The sequence below is a fragment of the Podarcis muralis genome, chromosome 4 (assembly GCF_964188315.1).
Source record: "Podarcis muralis chromosome 4, rPodMur119.hap1.1, whole genome shotgun sequence".
Lineage (NCBI taxonomy): Eukaryota > Metazoa > Chordata > Lepidosauria > Squamata > Lacertidae > Podarcis > Podarcis muralis.
The window spans coordinates 89,347,915-89,362,178 of record NC_135658.1 but is presented as its reverse complement, the minus strand read 5'-3'; the positions used below and the strand labels follow the sequence as shown (position 1 = coordinate 89,362,178).

The window sequence follows — 14,264 nt, the reverse complement described above, 5'->3', positions numbered from 1 at the left end:
GTTTGCCAGTGCAATTTTCTGGTTTTGTGCAGATTAGTCATGTCCAAAGCCCATTCATTTTGGGGGCCTAATCCAGCCCTCTGGCTAGTTTTATCTGGCCCCTGTGGCAGTTTATTTATTGGGGTCAAATCCTTAAAAAAGCTCAACAACTTCACATTCACTTCAGATCAATGCTTCTGCACACGCACACTTCTGAAGCACCCAAGAAATAGGAGCCAACAGCTAGGGGCTGAGGTCCTTCACACACACGCACACACCCAAATTGAGGGGGCCCGCCCCTCCCCCCAGTCGATGGGCATTGTCACTCAAATGGTGTGCATGTGATCAATTATGTAGGGCAGGGCTTACCTGCCCCCACCCCAATATTTTATTCAATCTGTGCACCCCTGATTGGAGCAGTTTGGACCCTGATTTTCCCCAGTTTAGCCAATTATCCCCATATCAGATAAACCCAAATTTAAAGGCGGAAAGCAGATACTTTGGTGTTGTTTGAGGGTAATGGCATGCGGACTACGTAAATTAGATGGTAATGCAAATGGCTGCAGACACATAGTGAACGCCAATGTGACCATGCCCTTACTATCTGAATCAAAGGCTGCAGTCCTAACCACACTTGCTAGGAAACAAGTCTCACTGAACGCAGTAGGGCCTATTTCTTTTCGAACATGCTCAGAACAGTGAAGACGCTCTGCTTATGTGGAAACAAAATGCCACTTTGCAAGTGAAACCTCTCACGGTTCATAGTTCTGCCATGATACCAACGCCCACACTCGCATTCTCGACACACTGTTACGCTTCGAGGAAGATGTCAGATTTGTGGCTCCTCCCCACACCAGTATCACCATCGTTTCTGGAGAGTGGGTGGTGTTAATGAGGGGAGGAGCCAAAACACGAGTTCCATGAATTCACACTTTTTTTCTAACAGTGGAAGAAACAGCAGATCGCTAGCTGTTTCCATGCTGCCAGCATAATGAGAGAACCCAGTCTTAGATTTGAAGGTTTCATTTCATTGAGAACAAAAATAACTTCTGTTTTGTTTTTCTCTAAGTTCCCCCCTCCCCATATCCTTCAGAATAGACTGCAGTCCAGGTGGTATAACCTGAAGCCACTGTGTTTCTCCAAAGGTTCCATTTGTTCTATTTCCGACACACACTGCTGCTGTGGGTGCAGATTTCATTTCCTTATACACTCCCTACCTAGCGCTCCGAAAGTGGGGCTTCTACGAAGACTTGTGTTCTCTTACCAGAAGTAGCTGCCCTTGGCGCCACTTATAGGCACAGCACTACAACACGTCAGGGATTACAACTGCAAGGGGAAATTAAAGAGCCAGTTATTGGTTACCTTCTCCTCCTCAGTTCTTTCGATGGATGGATGCTTCTGCCGCCAGTGCATTAAAGCAAGCGGGTTATGCTAACATTTGGAAAGCAGTCAATTAGAAATCAAGCTGATCCTCTCTGTAGCACAGGACACTGGGGGATTTCTGGAGAACAATTACTGCATTCTGCCTGCCTCTGTAAAAAACCCAGGATTGCTTCAGTCCGACCCATGAAAACACTCACACTTCTACACCAGTTAAACATCCCAGAAGATGAGACCAGAGGGCAGCATCTATGGACCACTTATCACGCTTTAGACAAAACCCTTCTCTCTATTGACAGGTAATCAATCACAGAGAGTCTTCTTTTGTAGGGGAAAAATATTATCTAGTCAATGACTAAACAATCTCTGAGCTTTCGCAACAGACCTTTGGATCAAGACTGGAACAAGAATCGCTCATTGATAAGGCTACCAAATGCTGTTGGAATATCCCTCCCTCCTTCCCAGAAATGAATATTTATTTTGCTTTCTATGAGAGATGGAGTAGTATTTTTCTTTTAAGAGCTTCAGGTGTTTTGCTTGTTTTTTAAGGGGGGGGGAGTTAGGGTTAAGAAGGGGGTAAAGGAGAGAAGGTGAGATAATTTGCAGCAGCAGGAGGAGGAGCTGAGCTTTCCTAAGGTGGAGCTGCATGGATCTTGTATTAAATGACACTGGCAGATTAACGCTCCGCGATGGGGAAGGGCTTAAAGGCTGAGTCAAAAGCCAAGAAGTCTCTTTATTTACGCCTACTACCTCCCAGCCTCTGGCAATCTGACTAATAACAAACTGAGCTAACAAGAAAGACTCTCCGAAGGGAGAGAGAGAGGGGAGCGAAACACACACAGAGAGCGTGCATCGCAGCAGTTTGGATCCTTAAAGCATCTAAAGATACATATTGCGTTTCTTGCAAAGCCAGGAGTGATCGCTGGAAGTCCTGCGGAGCGCTGGGTTTATTTACTGCATCCCGAAGCTCGCAAATGGTTAACTACGTGCAGAAAGTCAGCCTAGCTGGGAAGTCTGCTGTGAATTTTAATTGAGCAAAAGGGACAACTGTTTACAGGATGGTGTAGTGGGTTCTCTTTCTGCCTGGCGTCGTTCTCCCCCTCTCCACCTCCTGCAAGATTTCTTCTTCTTTTTTTTAATTCCCCCTGTCTCTGCTCTCAGTCAAATATGATCTGTCCTGCTTCGGATCTAGGATTTTAACTTCAAGGAACTGCAGCCACGCTTGAGATCCCTGCAAAGAGAGACCTTAACCTAGGTTGGTGGGGGAAAGGGCTCCTTTTTGGAGATAACAAGGAAGGGGATTGTACACGAAGAGCGACTCTGTGCATCGCCGGCTGTGTCAGTGGGTGTAGCTGCTGTACAGGTAAGGAGACTTTCGTTTAGGAATTAACTTAACCATAGCCAGCTTTTTTTGCATTGTAAAAATCACCTTGGCTACCTATTCTGTTTCTCTCTCCCCCGCACCACCAAACACACACACACACACACACAGAGAGAGAGAGAGTTAGTTTGAGGTGCTTATTTCCTGTTAGAGCAAATATTTGCTCAGAACTTATAGAATGGCACCTCAAGTGTTGCATAGATCCTGGGGGTATTTTGTGCATGGAAGGATCTTAAAAGAAATTGGCTGGCAGGGAAGGAGAGATTTAAGGAGTGGCATTTGCAGTGGCACACACGAAAAGGACTTTACATACACCAAACCCTTAGATTCCTTCTGAGATCCTAGAGTAAACTGTAGTTGCCTGCAGAATTTGACAAAGGAGCACATAGCCATATTCAAGTGATCGTTCCTTAACCTGAGGCTTTGTAGTCCGTCATAGCCACTTTCTAACAACTGTATAAGCATTAATTGAAACAAGAAATGTATTTGATTTCTGCTGCTGTTTAAAATAGATGGATTTATTGCCTTCAATCTGTATGGAAACTTTGCCTTAGGGACACTCATTAATCAGTGCTCCTGAAAATGCAAAAATGTGCAAAAATCTACCAAGAGGCAGCGGAGGCGAGTGTTGTGTGTGTGTGTGTGTGTGTGTGTGTGTGTGTGTGGAGAAAACCTCTGGTGTTCCTTAGGTTTTCCCCAAACTCCCTCCTCCCTCCATGCTCAAAACGGAACCATTTATTTAAGGTAGTTTTTGAAAGCATCTATGGAATTAGAGCATTGGGAATGTAATGCTTCAACTAAGCAAGTGAATTAATAGGTACAAGGGACACTTCTCTGAAATGGGCAATATTAAGTAAGTTATACTCTTATGCCACTTTGGATATTTTGAAGTTTATATTTATAATATAAGGCTAGCAACCCCAAGGGGGCCATCTATGCATGGATAAAGCCATGTTTGATGGGGTAGAAGTTTTAAAATGTAAATAATATGTTAGCCAAAAATAGGCTTTTGTTTACAGTTGTGTTACTAGCAATGGCTTTTGAAGGGTGGGGATGAAGCGAACAGATGGAAGGACAAAATCTAAGATAGTGAGTTGATGTCTTCCAGGACTAGACAGAAGCTCCAAGAATCTATCTGCAGAGGGAGAAAAAACTGTGTGTGTGTGTGTGTATCTGTATGAAAGAGAAAGAGACTTATTGCAATTTTACCCAGCCAAAGTATGACAATGATTAAGAGGCGAATGCCTTTCTAGCCGATTGCAAATTCTTTTAAACATTTGTGTTTCAGAAAAAAAACGTGGAAGGCTTTCATCTTCAGAAATGTATGTAAAGCGTCCTTCGATGCAACATGCACTTTAAATTAATGCATGTTGATTTACTTCTCTTAATTTTGCCCAAGGACATCGTAACAAGTATGTTCAGTGTGCTCTGCCTGCTTAGCAGAAGAACAGTTAAGAGAAAATAAAAGTTGAATTAATGACCCAATTGCTTTGCTGAAGACAAGTGTTTACAAGAAGCTTTATTTGTGAACTTAGGTTATCAAAAACAAAGCCTTGGGTACTAAAAGTGGAGAATACTTTGTTTTAATGGCTGGTATTAAACTAACTCCTTTGGTAAAACAGGATCTGCATGCTGGGTCTTGTTCATCAGTCAGCAAGGTTGGTTGGGGTGAGGGTACTAAAGTTAAGGAGAAGCAGATATTTAGATTCTAGAGTGGGGCAAGAAACTTTTTTTGTTTGATCCAAAATATGTGTATTTATACCTTTATGGACAACACCCACCCACACCCACAAACAAGAAAAAACCCACATCGTTACTTGTAGGCCCATTCAAAATATTGGCATACTAGGATAGTTGCCTTTAAGACTGAAGCTGCAGTGCTATATACAATTACTTTGGAATAAGCCCCACTGAACTCAATGGGACTTACATCTGAGTAGGCTTATATAGGATTTCACTGCGAGTTCCACTAGTTATGGGGACAATCTGATGGTCACCCATGCTCTCTGGCTTAATGCTTCTGAAATGAAGCTTATAGTCATGTTTAACAACAACAACAACAACAACAACAACAACAACAACAACAAATCAGAATTGCTACCTGTAGTTGAACAGACTGATCCTGCATATGTTTACTTGGAAGTGAATCCCTCCAAGCTAAATAATACTGCAGCCCTAAGAAAGACTCTAATGTTGGTAGCCTAATATAAGAGGATCAGAAAGGTCCATCAGCAGGGGACTTCTATTTGAGTAGGTTTCATTGAGTTCAATGGGGCTTACACCCAGGTAATTAGGTTTGGGATTTCGGTCCAACATCCTCTTCTCCACAGTAGCCAACCCAGATGCCTTGAGGACACCCACAAGCTAGGACTTGAAGGCAATATTCCTCTCCTATTACATCCTCATGGCACTTTACAGCAATATGCTGTAAAGCACAATCAGGTTAAAATCTGTTGCAAAATCTCCTTTATTGAATGGCACTAATTGCCCAAATGAGTGCAGGGAGGCAACACACGACTTCACAGTGGTTGAAGACATGACCTCAATCCTGGACTTGTGCATATAGATGTCAACACACAAATGCTTTGTAGAAGAAAATGAAGAAAAAGTTCAACTTCCGCATAAAGCACCTTTCTGGGTGGTTGCATGTTGAACTGAGTCTCCGAGCCAAATTGGATGTCATCTGTCAAAACTGCAACCCTTTTAGCCCCTTATTATAGGCTAGATTCATGGGCATCAATAGCACCACTTCAGAGAAGTCGAAGCTGCAATTGCATGCACACTTGTTTGGAAGGAAGCCCCATTGAAGTAACTGGAGTTTGCTTCTAAGTAAACATGCACAGAATTGCACTGGAAGGTGACTATTGCTCCCTGCCTTATAATAAGCAGTGTACCAAAACAGAGCTTGCCTAAATGTGTTTTGAAACATCCTTTCTGAAGCAGAAATTCTTTACTTGGGAAATATGGAACTATTTACTTTGTTAATACATTGCGAACAGATGACCCCATGTGAAACAAAAGGAGATACTCAAACATGACTAAGTAAACACATACAGATAAGTAAAGAATACGCCGTCGCAAGTCAAACTATATTAAAAGAACTGTGTTAGTACAACAGTTAATTTCCCACATTTAAACGTGTTTAATAGAATATATTGCTCAGCAGCTCCACATTTCCAAAAATTGGTTCCTTTAAAGGCAATGCACATTTTGAATTCCATAGGAGGCAGGATCATCCATGTATATATAGCAATTCTGTGCCATATTTACCTTCGAGTGAAATTAATAATGTAGATGAAAATGTCTAATATATCCAGATCAGCATCTTGTTCACAGCTTGCTTGTCCTGTCTTTTCCCACTTTCTTCTTATACTTATTTTCCTAGATGTACCTAAAATGCAAATACACACAAACAGCTGGAGGGCAAAAGTAAGAGATGATGCTTTAAGATAAGGACAAATTATGCCTTGCAACAAAATGTTGCAGCGTGCCCCAGGTGTGTGTGTGTTAGCTGTGGTGGGTGAGGGGCCCTCAAAGACCACTGTCCTCACTCTTTCTTCACGTGCAAAATTTAGGTAACTTCAAAAACATTTGACAGCACAGCCAATCAGCATGCATGCATGCCAATGAAGCCTGAAGGTTGTGCAAGAAGTTTGGCCTGGGAGGGGGACTTGAGGGGGCAGGTGAGGTTGGTTGATCTTTGGTGCATCTTCAGACATATAGGAGAATGCTGACCAGGAATCCACACCAGCCCCAGCCCCACTTCTACCTCTGGCATACATTGTTAACCAGGGGCTATGTTTTGGGACTGCAGTGACTGTCTCTCAACACAGTCCACAGCCACACCCATCTGCATTAGGGATTTAATTGCAGGTTTTTGTTTCCGCCCTCAGCCCAGACTGGATCATGAGGATCAAAACAATGGAAAGCTGCTCTCTCGGCTGGTAATCTGTAGCAAGGGGTCTAGTGCCTCTGGACACCCCTGGATGGTTGTTGTAGACAACTTGGAGCCTGGCCTGCAGTATTCATCATATACCCTTGCCTGTACTACACTGTCTCTTAGTCATAGGTTCTCCTAACCTGCAGTATGGTAACAATAAACTGCATTTGCTTAGGAATTTGCATTAGCAGGACTACTGACACACACACACACACACCCCTGCTCTCTTCTTTTCCCTGCTATCTTTTTGAGGGGTATAGGAAATCCTTGGTTGAGGGCCAGTTTCAGCTTTGATCTTTTTCCTATTGATGGGCAGCCTAGAGACATTTTAAAAAAGACTTCTCAACATGAACTAGGAAATAATCCGGCCCTACCGTTAGTCAAAGGGTAGCAACTGGTTCAGGCAGCAGGTGCTGGTTGTTCCTCTGAAAGCCCTAATCAGAGGGCAGTTTACAGTGTGAAAATGCAAAATACATAGCATAACAACTGCCACCACTGTACCCCCATGTAATGTGCGACGTGCCCCAACTTGGCCACATCTAAACTAGGATGATGCCCCGGATGCTGTGGAGAATGTGACCAGCATTTAAATAAGATCCAGCTGCCACTCCACTTGGCTTTTGTGTGTGGGCACCATATTGTCCTTTGCTTCAGGCAGCAAAACATGCTTGGCTGGCCTTGCCAGGAAATGATTTATCCAAATATAAGTGACGGTTCTCTCTGATCATTTTGCATCTGAATGCCCCTTCCTCCATCCTCTCTTGCTCATAGAAGAGAGGAATGGGGAAAAGGGAATGGAGGAAGAGACACAGGGATATAATTGCACACCTTCCACTCTCCCTCTTTATTCCTTCTATGCTCCTTGCCTTATCTCTCAGCCAGCAGCTCCTGCCTGTTTGCTAGTTTTGAAGTCTCTTGAGCTGCTACAACCCCACCTTTTCCACTAGCCATGTTCTTCCAGCCTGCCAGCCTATTCTGTTTTCTCCTCTCCTGGTTTTCTTTCCCACCTGATCCATTGTTCCATGGATACTGGAACAGCTTCAGTCCTCACTGGGCTATTTTGGAGTCCCTCGTTTTTGTGTGTTTCCCTAAGTCTATTGATACCTCCGTCTTGTTTGTGGGTGATGCCATCTTCACCCCTGAACGTCACAAATGAAAGGGAGCATCACAAATAGGGAATGAATCAATTGACAGTTACTTCTGTGTAGACGTGTATAGGATTGCGCTGGGAGTGTCAGACACACAGCTGTAGCTGTATATGCGTAACTTCTAAGTGACTTGTGTTTTGTATTTAAGGAATTTGAATTATTCAATAAATGATATCTGATATGCACAGCTCACCATGGTAGAACCATGTGGTGTATTTCAGATGAGATGCTGGACTATGACTGTCATTGTCCCTGTCCATTGGCCATGCTGGTGGGGCCGAAGAGAGTGGTAATCTAACTCTATAGAAAGTACCATGTTAGCTGCCACAGAAGTAAACAGAATGGGAAAGTAACACTGGTAATGGACACAATTTAACTAGTTCTTTAGCCAAGACCAGACAAGACAGTCACCTTGCCATGTTGCAATGCTGGCATGGCAAGGAATCATGTCACAGGCTTCTCTCATATCAGTTTAGACTCTGACATTACTGGAACATGCTGCAACTGTCTTCATGCTGTAGAATGTAATGGACCCATATAACCTTGCCAGGTGAATATTGGAGCTGTAGCAGGATTTACAATCTTTGAATCATTGTTAATCTCCACTGAGAGATGATTGGAGATGAAGAGTCACTTTGTAGTGGAAAGGGAGTCCTATGAATCCACACAAGACTGAGGTGTTTATATGCAACTTTTTCTCTTTTCTGTGACTTCTTTTTCTTCTTGACCTAAATTCTACAAATAAAACGTTGCTACTCAACTGTTGGACGTGGGTGGCGCTGTGGGTTAAACCCCAGAGCCTAGGACATGCCTATCAGAAGGTCGGCGGTGAAAATCCCTGCGATGGGGTGAGCTCCCATTGCTTGGTCCTTGCTCCTGCCAACCTAGCAGTTCGAAAACACATCAAAGTGCAAGTAGATAAATAGGTATCACTCTGGCAGGAAGGTAAACGGCATTTCCGTGCACTGCTCTGGTTCGCCAGAAGCAGCTTAGTCATGCTGGCCACATGACCTGGAAGCTGTACGCCGGCTCCCTTGGCCAATAAAGCGAGATGAGTGCTGCAACCCCAGAGTCTTCCGCGACTTGACCTAATGGTCAGGGGTCCCTTTACCTTTACTCAACTGTTACTATGCTAAACGTTTAAATTGTTTGATCATTCGGATGTTTGGCATTCACTGTGACAATGCTGGGGGGCAGCATTCTTCCTTTGTTGTTTTCATCCAATTTCTAAATAAGTTTTTTTGCACCAAAATAAATAGACAATTCAGTTTTTTGGTGGTGCATCTATGGTACAAGATATCAATTATCAGACATATACTTCTGGCAAATGGCGACTTGTAACTCTTCCTTTCCACAGAGCAGAGGTGTAGCCAATTTCTTAATCCTGAAGGACATATACTATACCACTCCACTGTTTGGGTCATTCACACTCCTCAAGGAAGAACTATGGTAGTTATGAAGAAAAGAGGGTAATATAATACTTATTAACACCAACACTCATTCAGAATAGTTGGGTGAAGTTTAGTCACCCCACCTTAGGAAAAGAAAGTTGCTTATCCAATAAGCAGAGAACACAGTGGTGTCCAGAAATGTTACTCTGCAGAACTGGGCAAATTTAACTTGGGAATTGGATGCACTCAATGGTCAACCAGTTGACCATTTTCATCTTAGAGAATTACTATAATGTTTCAATTGATAGGAGTTGCTACTTCAGTGGGTGGTTTGTATATTGGAGCATGTGGGCAGGCAAGCGGGGGGGGGGGGGAGGTCCTCCAATGTTGTGATGATCACCTTTTAAAAAATAAATAAAAATGAGGTATATATCTGTATTGTATTTTGCAGAAGCTGTTGGATGACCATGAAGCTCTGGATAATTACGTTAAGTTTGATGGGGGTTGCTTGTGATGTACTACAGTCCAAACCAGCTTTACCTTCAACTATTGGCTCTTGTGATATGCTGTGTTCCTGTGAGGAAAAGGATGGTGTCTTTAATATAAACTGCGAAGAAAGAGGCATCAAGGAGTTATCTCAAGTACATGTTCCACCATCCCGGCCTTTCCACCTTAGTCTTCTCAACAACAGTTTGACCATGTTACATGTGAATGACTTCTCCAGCTTCATCAACGCTCTCTCACTCCATCTTGGATTTAACTACATTGTAGACATTGAACCAGGAGCATTTAATGGACTAAGTCTCCTTAAGCAACTTCATATCAATCACAACTCGTTAGAAGTACTTAAAGAAGACACATTCCATGGGCTGGAGAACTTGGAATTCCTTCAAGCTGACAACAATTTCATCACAATAATTGAATCAAGTGCCTTCAGCAAGCTCAACAGGCTAAAGGTGCTCATTTTAAATGACAATGCCATTGAGTTTCTTCCTTCCAACGTATTTCGCTTTGTGCCATTAACTCACTTGGATCTTCGTGGGAACCAGCTGCAGACTCTACCTTATGTTGGTTTTTTAGAACATATTGGTAGAATTCTAGACCTTCAGCTGGAAGATAACAAATGGGTCTGCAATTGCGATCTGGTGGAGTTGAAAGCTTGGTTAGAAAACATGCCCCCTCAGTCCATAATAGGTGATGTTGTATGCCACAGCCCTCCTATTTTGAAAGGCAGCGTTTTAAGCAGATTAAAAAAAGAATCCCTATGTCCCACTCACCCTACAAATGATCTTGATGCCCCATCAGGGTCCTTACCACTGGTGGTTACCACGTCAATAAGTGATAGTCACTACTCAACCAAGGTAATACCTATTTTTAGGGTTCCTACCAGGGAAACTGCTTTAACACTTCACGTAACAAAGCCAGCTACTCTGCTTCCTGGTGTGTATTGTCCAATCCCTTGTCAGTGCACTAGCAATATCCTTTCAGGGATTTTAATGCAATGCCAAGAACAAAACATTGAAAGCCTGTCAGATTTAGGACCTCCTCCTCCAAATCCTAAAAAGCTAATACTAGCTGGAAATATAATTCAGACATTACTGAAATCAGACCTTGTAGACTATGGCAGCCTAGACTTGCTTCACTTAGGAAGCAACCGTATTGAAATACTAGAAGAAGGATCCTTCCTCAATCTCACCAGATTGCAGAAATTATATCTCAATGGGAATCATCTCACCAAGCTGAGTCGTAATTTATTTTTAGGCCTGCAGCGCCTTGAGTATTTGTATCTTGAATATAATTTCATCAAGGAGGTTTTACCCGGGACATTTCATCCCATGCCTAAACTAAAGGTCCTTTATTTAAATAATAACCTTCTTCAGACTTTGCCAGCCCACATTTTTTCTGGAGTTCCTCTAGCCAGGCTAAATCTGAAAACCAACCAGTTTGCACATTTGCCTGTAGGGAATGTCTTAGATGATCTGGATTTACTCGTACAACTTGAGCTGGAAGACAACCCTTGGGATTGTACTTGTGACTCAGTTGGGCTGCAGCAATGGATACAAAAGCTGAACAGAAACACAATGACGGGTGACATTTTCTGCACATCTCCAAGGCATTTAGCTAAAAAGAAACTGAAATCTCTGAATAGTGACGTGCTATGTCCCGGAATAAACAGCCCACCTTCCGCAACTCATGCTAGCTTCATAGTTGTCACCACGTCACCAACCACCACCAATACGGCAGACACTATTCTGCGATCACTTACTGATGCAATTCCTCTTTCAGTTTTAATCCTGGGGCTTTTGATAGTCTTTGTAACCATCATTTTTTGCGCAGCTGGTATCGTCGTCCTTGTCCTACACCGGCGGAGAAGGTACAAAAAGAAGCACGCAGACGAACAGATGCGGGACAACAGCCCAGTGCAGCTTCAGTACAGCATGTATGGTCACAAAACAACACATCACACCACTGAGCGCCCGGCCACAAGCTTGTATGAGCAGCGTATGCTCAGCCCCATGGTGCAAGTTTATCGAAGCCCATCTTTCAGCCCCAAATTTACAGACCATCAACAGGAGATGAATGACAAGGAGATGAATGATTCCAAACATCTCCGCAGAGGCCTCTTGGAGAGGGAGCACTCCTCCCCTCTGACGGGGTCAAATGTCAAATATAAAGCTACAGACCAATCGGCTGAGTTCCTTTCCTTCCAGGATGCCAGCTCCTTGTACAGGAATATTCTTGAGAAAGAAAGAGAACTTCAGCAACTGGGGATAACTGAGTATCTACGGAAAAACATAGCCCAGTTACACCCTGATATGGAGGTACACTATCCAGGAGCTCACGAGGAGCTAAAGCTGATGGAGACACTCATGTACTCCAGGCCAAGGAAAGTTTTACTAGAACAGACTAAAAACGAATATTTTGAACTCAAAGCCAACCTGCATGCTGAACCCGATTACCTGGAGGTTTTGGAACAGCAAACATAAAAGGGACCCTTTTTGAAGGATTAAGTCAAAAACTCTTCTATCTTAACTCGGAACTTGTAAATAAAAGTGCCTTATAATAATGTGTCGTCAATCAGAACTTTAAGCACAGTAGTAATCCGAGTGAAAAGAAACTCTCAGGGATAACTGTGTGAAGCCATGGGGAAGTTTGCAGGCTCTGTGTCTCATTCTCACATTAAATGTGAACTTTGGGCAACTGGATTCTGGGAGGAAGTTCAGCTGGCCATATTCGTCAAGACCTGCATGGCAATCCCTCATTTTTTTCGCTTAGAAAAGAACGAAAAAAGCTTGAAGCATTGGTTACTTTTGTTCCCCGGACCTAGACACTAAATTTTCTTTAAAATGCACCTATATACCTGGTTCCAAGAGGCTAGTGTATATTGGTTAGGAATTAGTTCACATGTATGAGTATTGTCTATGGATCGCACATGAGATTGCCACATAATAAATACAAGATAAATTATATGATTTTAAACAGATATTTAACTGTACAACCCCAAGGTCCGCCAGTATTTAAGTACCTTTTATTTGGAATGTTATTTATATTTTTTTAAAAAACCTGTTAGAATATTCAGAAGGAGGGGGGAAGCTGTGTACATGTTTTATCTAGGAATCCTAAAAGACATACACAAAACTCTTTTTTGGTTACTTTCCCTAGTAGTCAATTTTAATTGTTTTTTTGGGACAGTCTTCAATATAATGCTGCTATAGAGTTCTGGGCACCATTGGTTGACACTCATACCTGAGGAAATTTGGAAAGCTACTGAGAATTTATTGTAAATATATTAGTAAATCAATGAGCTGGGTTATTATTATTATTATTATTATTATTATTATTATTATTATTATTTATATGATTGACTCCCATTATGGTTGTGGATACTTTGGATGAAACATCAATTCACTGTGGTCAGTTAAATGTCACATGCAAATAAGTACACCAATGAGCAACAAGATCTTATTTGTGTATCTGTGTAAATACTCCATATTTGATACAATTACTCAGCAAAAGAGCTTTTATCAGGTCCGGTTTGAAAGTGATACCAGGCACTTTAAGAAAGAAAGAAAAAGTACATGTGCGCAGTTTGCAACTTGTTTTAAAGCTGGAATCTATATTTACAACGTTAGCACTCCGGAATCTTGGGTCTGTGTCATGTTAACGCTGAGCATATAGTTGCCAGTGACTAAGCTGGGTCCCAGCCATTGATTTGTCCGCATGCTTAAGCATGCTTACATGAAAGCAAGTTCTGTCAGGCTGTTTCGGCTATTACACTGCAACAGTCCTGGGTTTTCTGCTGAGTATGTATTCGACAAGGAGGTACGATCAAGTCTAGCTCTCGGACGGCTACATCTGTGTTTTCACACACCCGTTTGTTGAATACGCAAGCCACATTTTCGGTGCACACTTATCCCCCTCCCAACAACTTAGATGTAAACCTAAAAAAGCAAAAATAATACGAGCAGCCTGACAGATGTTCTGTGGAAATCAATGGGATGTACTTCACAAAGATGCTCTCCAGATGAAGGTGACATGAAGCACGACAGCTTTATTTTACTACAAAGCTTAGTTAGGTTTATATGAACTATTTATTCTGTACAGTTTATATCTATTTCAGTTCACAGTTACTATTATTATTCTTGGGTGCCTTTCAAGCAAATCAAAGAACTTTTAGCTATAAATAAAAAGATGACAATAAATGTTTTTTTAAAAAGAAAATGCACACACCCCTTGAAAAGTTCCTTTTTTAAAATAAAAAGACATTGGCAAGACCTGCACGCACAAGTTCAGATCTGTTCGGAAATCAAATGGGAGGCTTCAGTCCGTCGTCATGCATACAGAAGCATCTTGTTCTGGGTGCAAGAAGGCAGTTTAGTGCCCATGCATGACTGACACAGTGCCAAATTGTTACTCTGACCTGCATTTCCCCTCTTGTTTAAGCTCGTCTTTTGTGAACCAGCTACACTTTGATGGATTCATTCGCCCCTACTTCTGGCTCTGACTATTTAAGGCTGAATGGTTACATACTATAAAAAATGCAT

The 14,264-nt window shown here is 42.3% G+C and overlaps 1 protein-coding gene across 2 annotated transcripts; it reads left to right on the top strand.

Moving 5' to 3' along the window:
- Positions 1 to 1,972: 1,972 nt before the first annotated feature.
- Positions 1,973 to 13,029, top strand: SLITRK6 (SLIT and NTRK like family member 6). 2 transcript variants are annotated; one of them, XM_028728286.2, is made up of 3 exons: positions 1,973 to 2,722; positions 4,029 to 4,062; positions 9,671 to 13,029. In XM_028728286.2, exon 3 carries the CDS (start codon positions 9,681 to 9,683, stop codon positions 12,204 to 12,206), a length of 2,526 nt encoding a protein of 841 aa, XP_028584119.2. In that variant the 5' UTR covers positions 1,973 to 2,722; positions 4,029 to 4,062; positions 9,671 to 9,680; the 3' UTR covers positions 12,207 to 13,029. The 2 variants fall into 2 exon arrangements, with proteins under 2 accessions (XP_028584119.2, XP_028584118.2); XM_028728285.2 differs by lacking the exon at positions 4,029 to 4,062 and having other exon boundaries at positions 1,974 to 2,722.
- The last annotated feature ends 1,235 nt before the right edge of the window (positions 13,030 to 14,264 follow it).

What these genes read in the sequence shown, in the direction of transcription:
- SLITRK6 (XM_028728286.2), top strand. Translation starts at nt 9,681, where the DNA reads ATGACCATGAAGCTCTGGATAATTACGTTAAGTTTGATGGGGGTTGCT.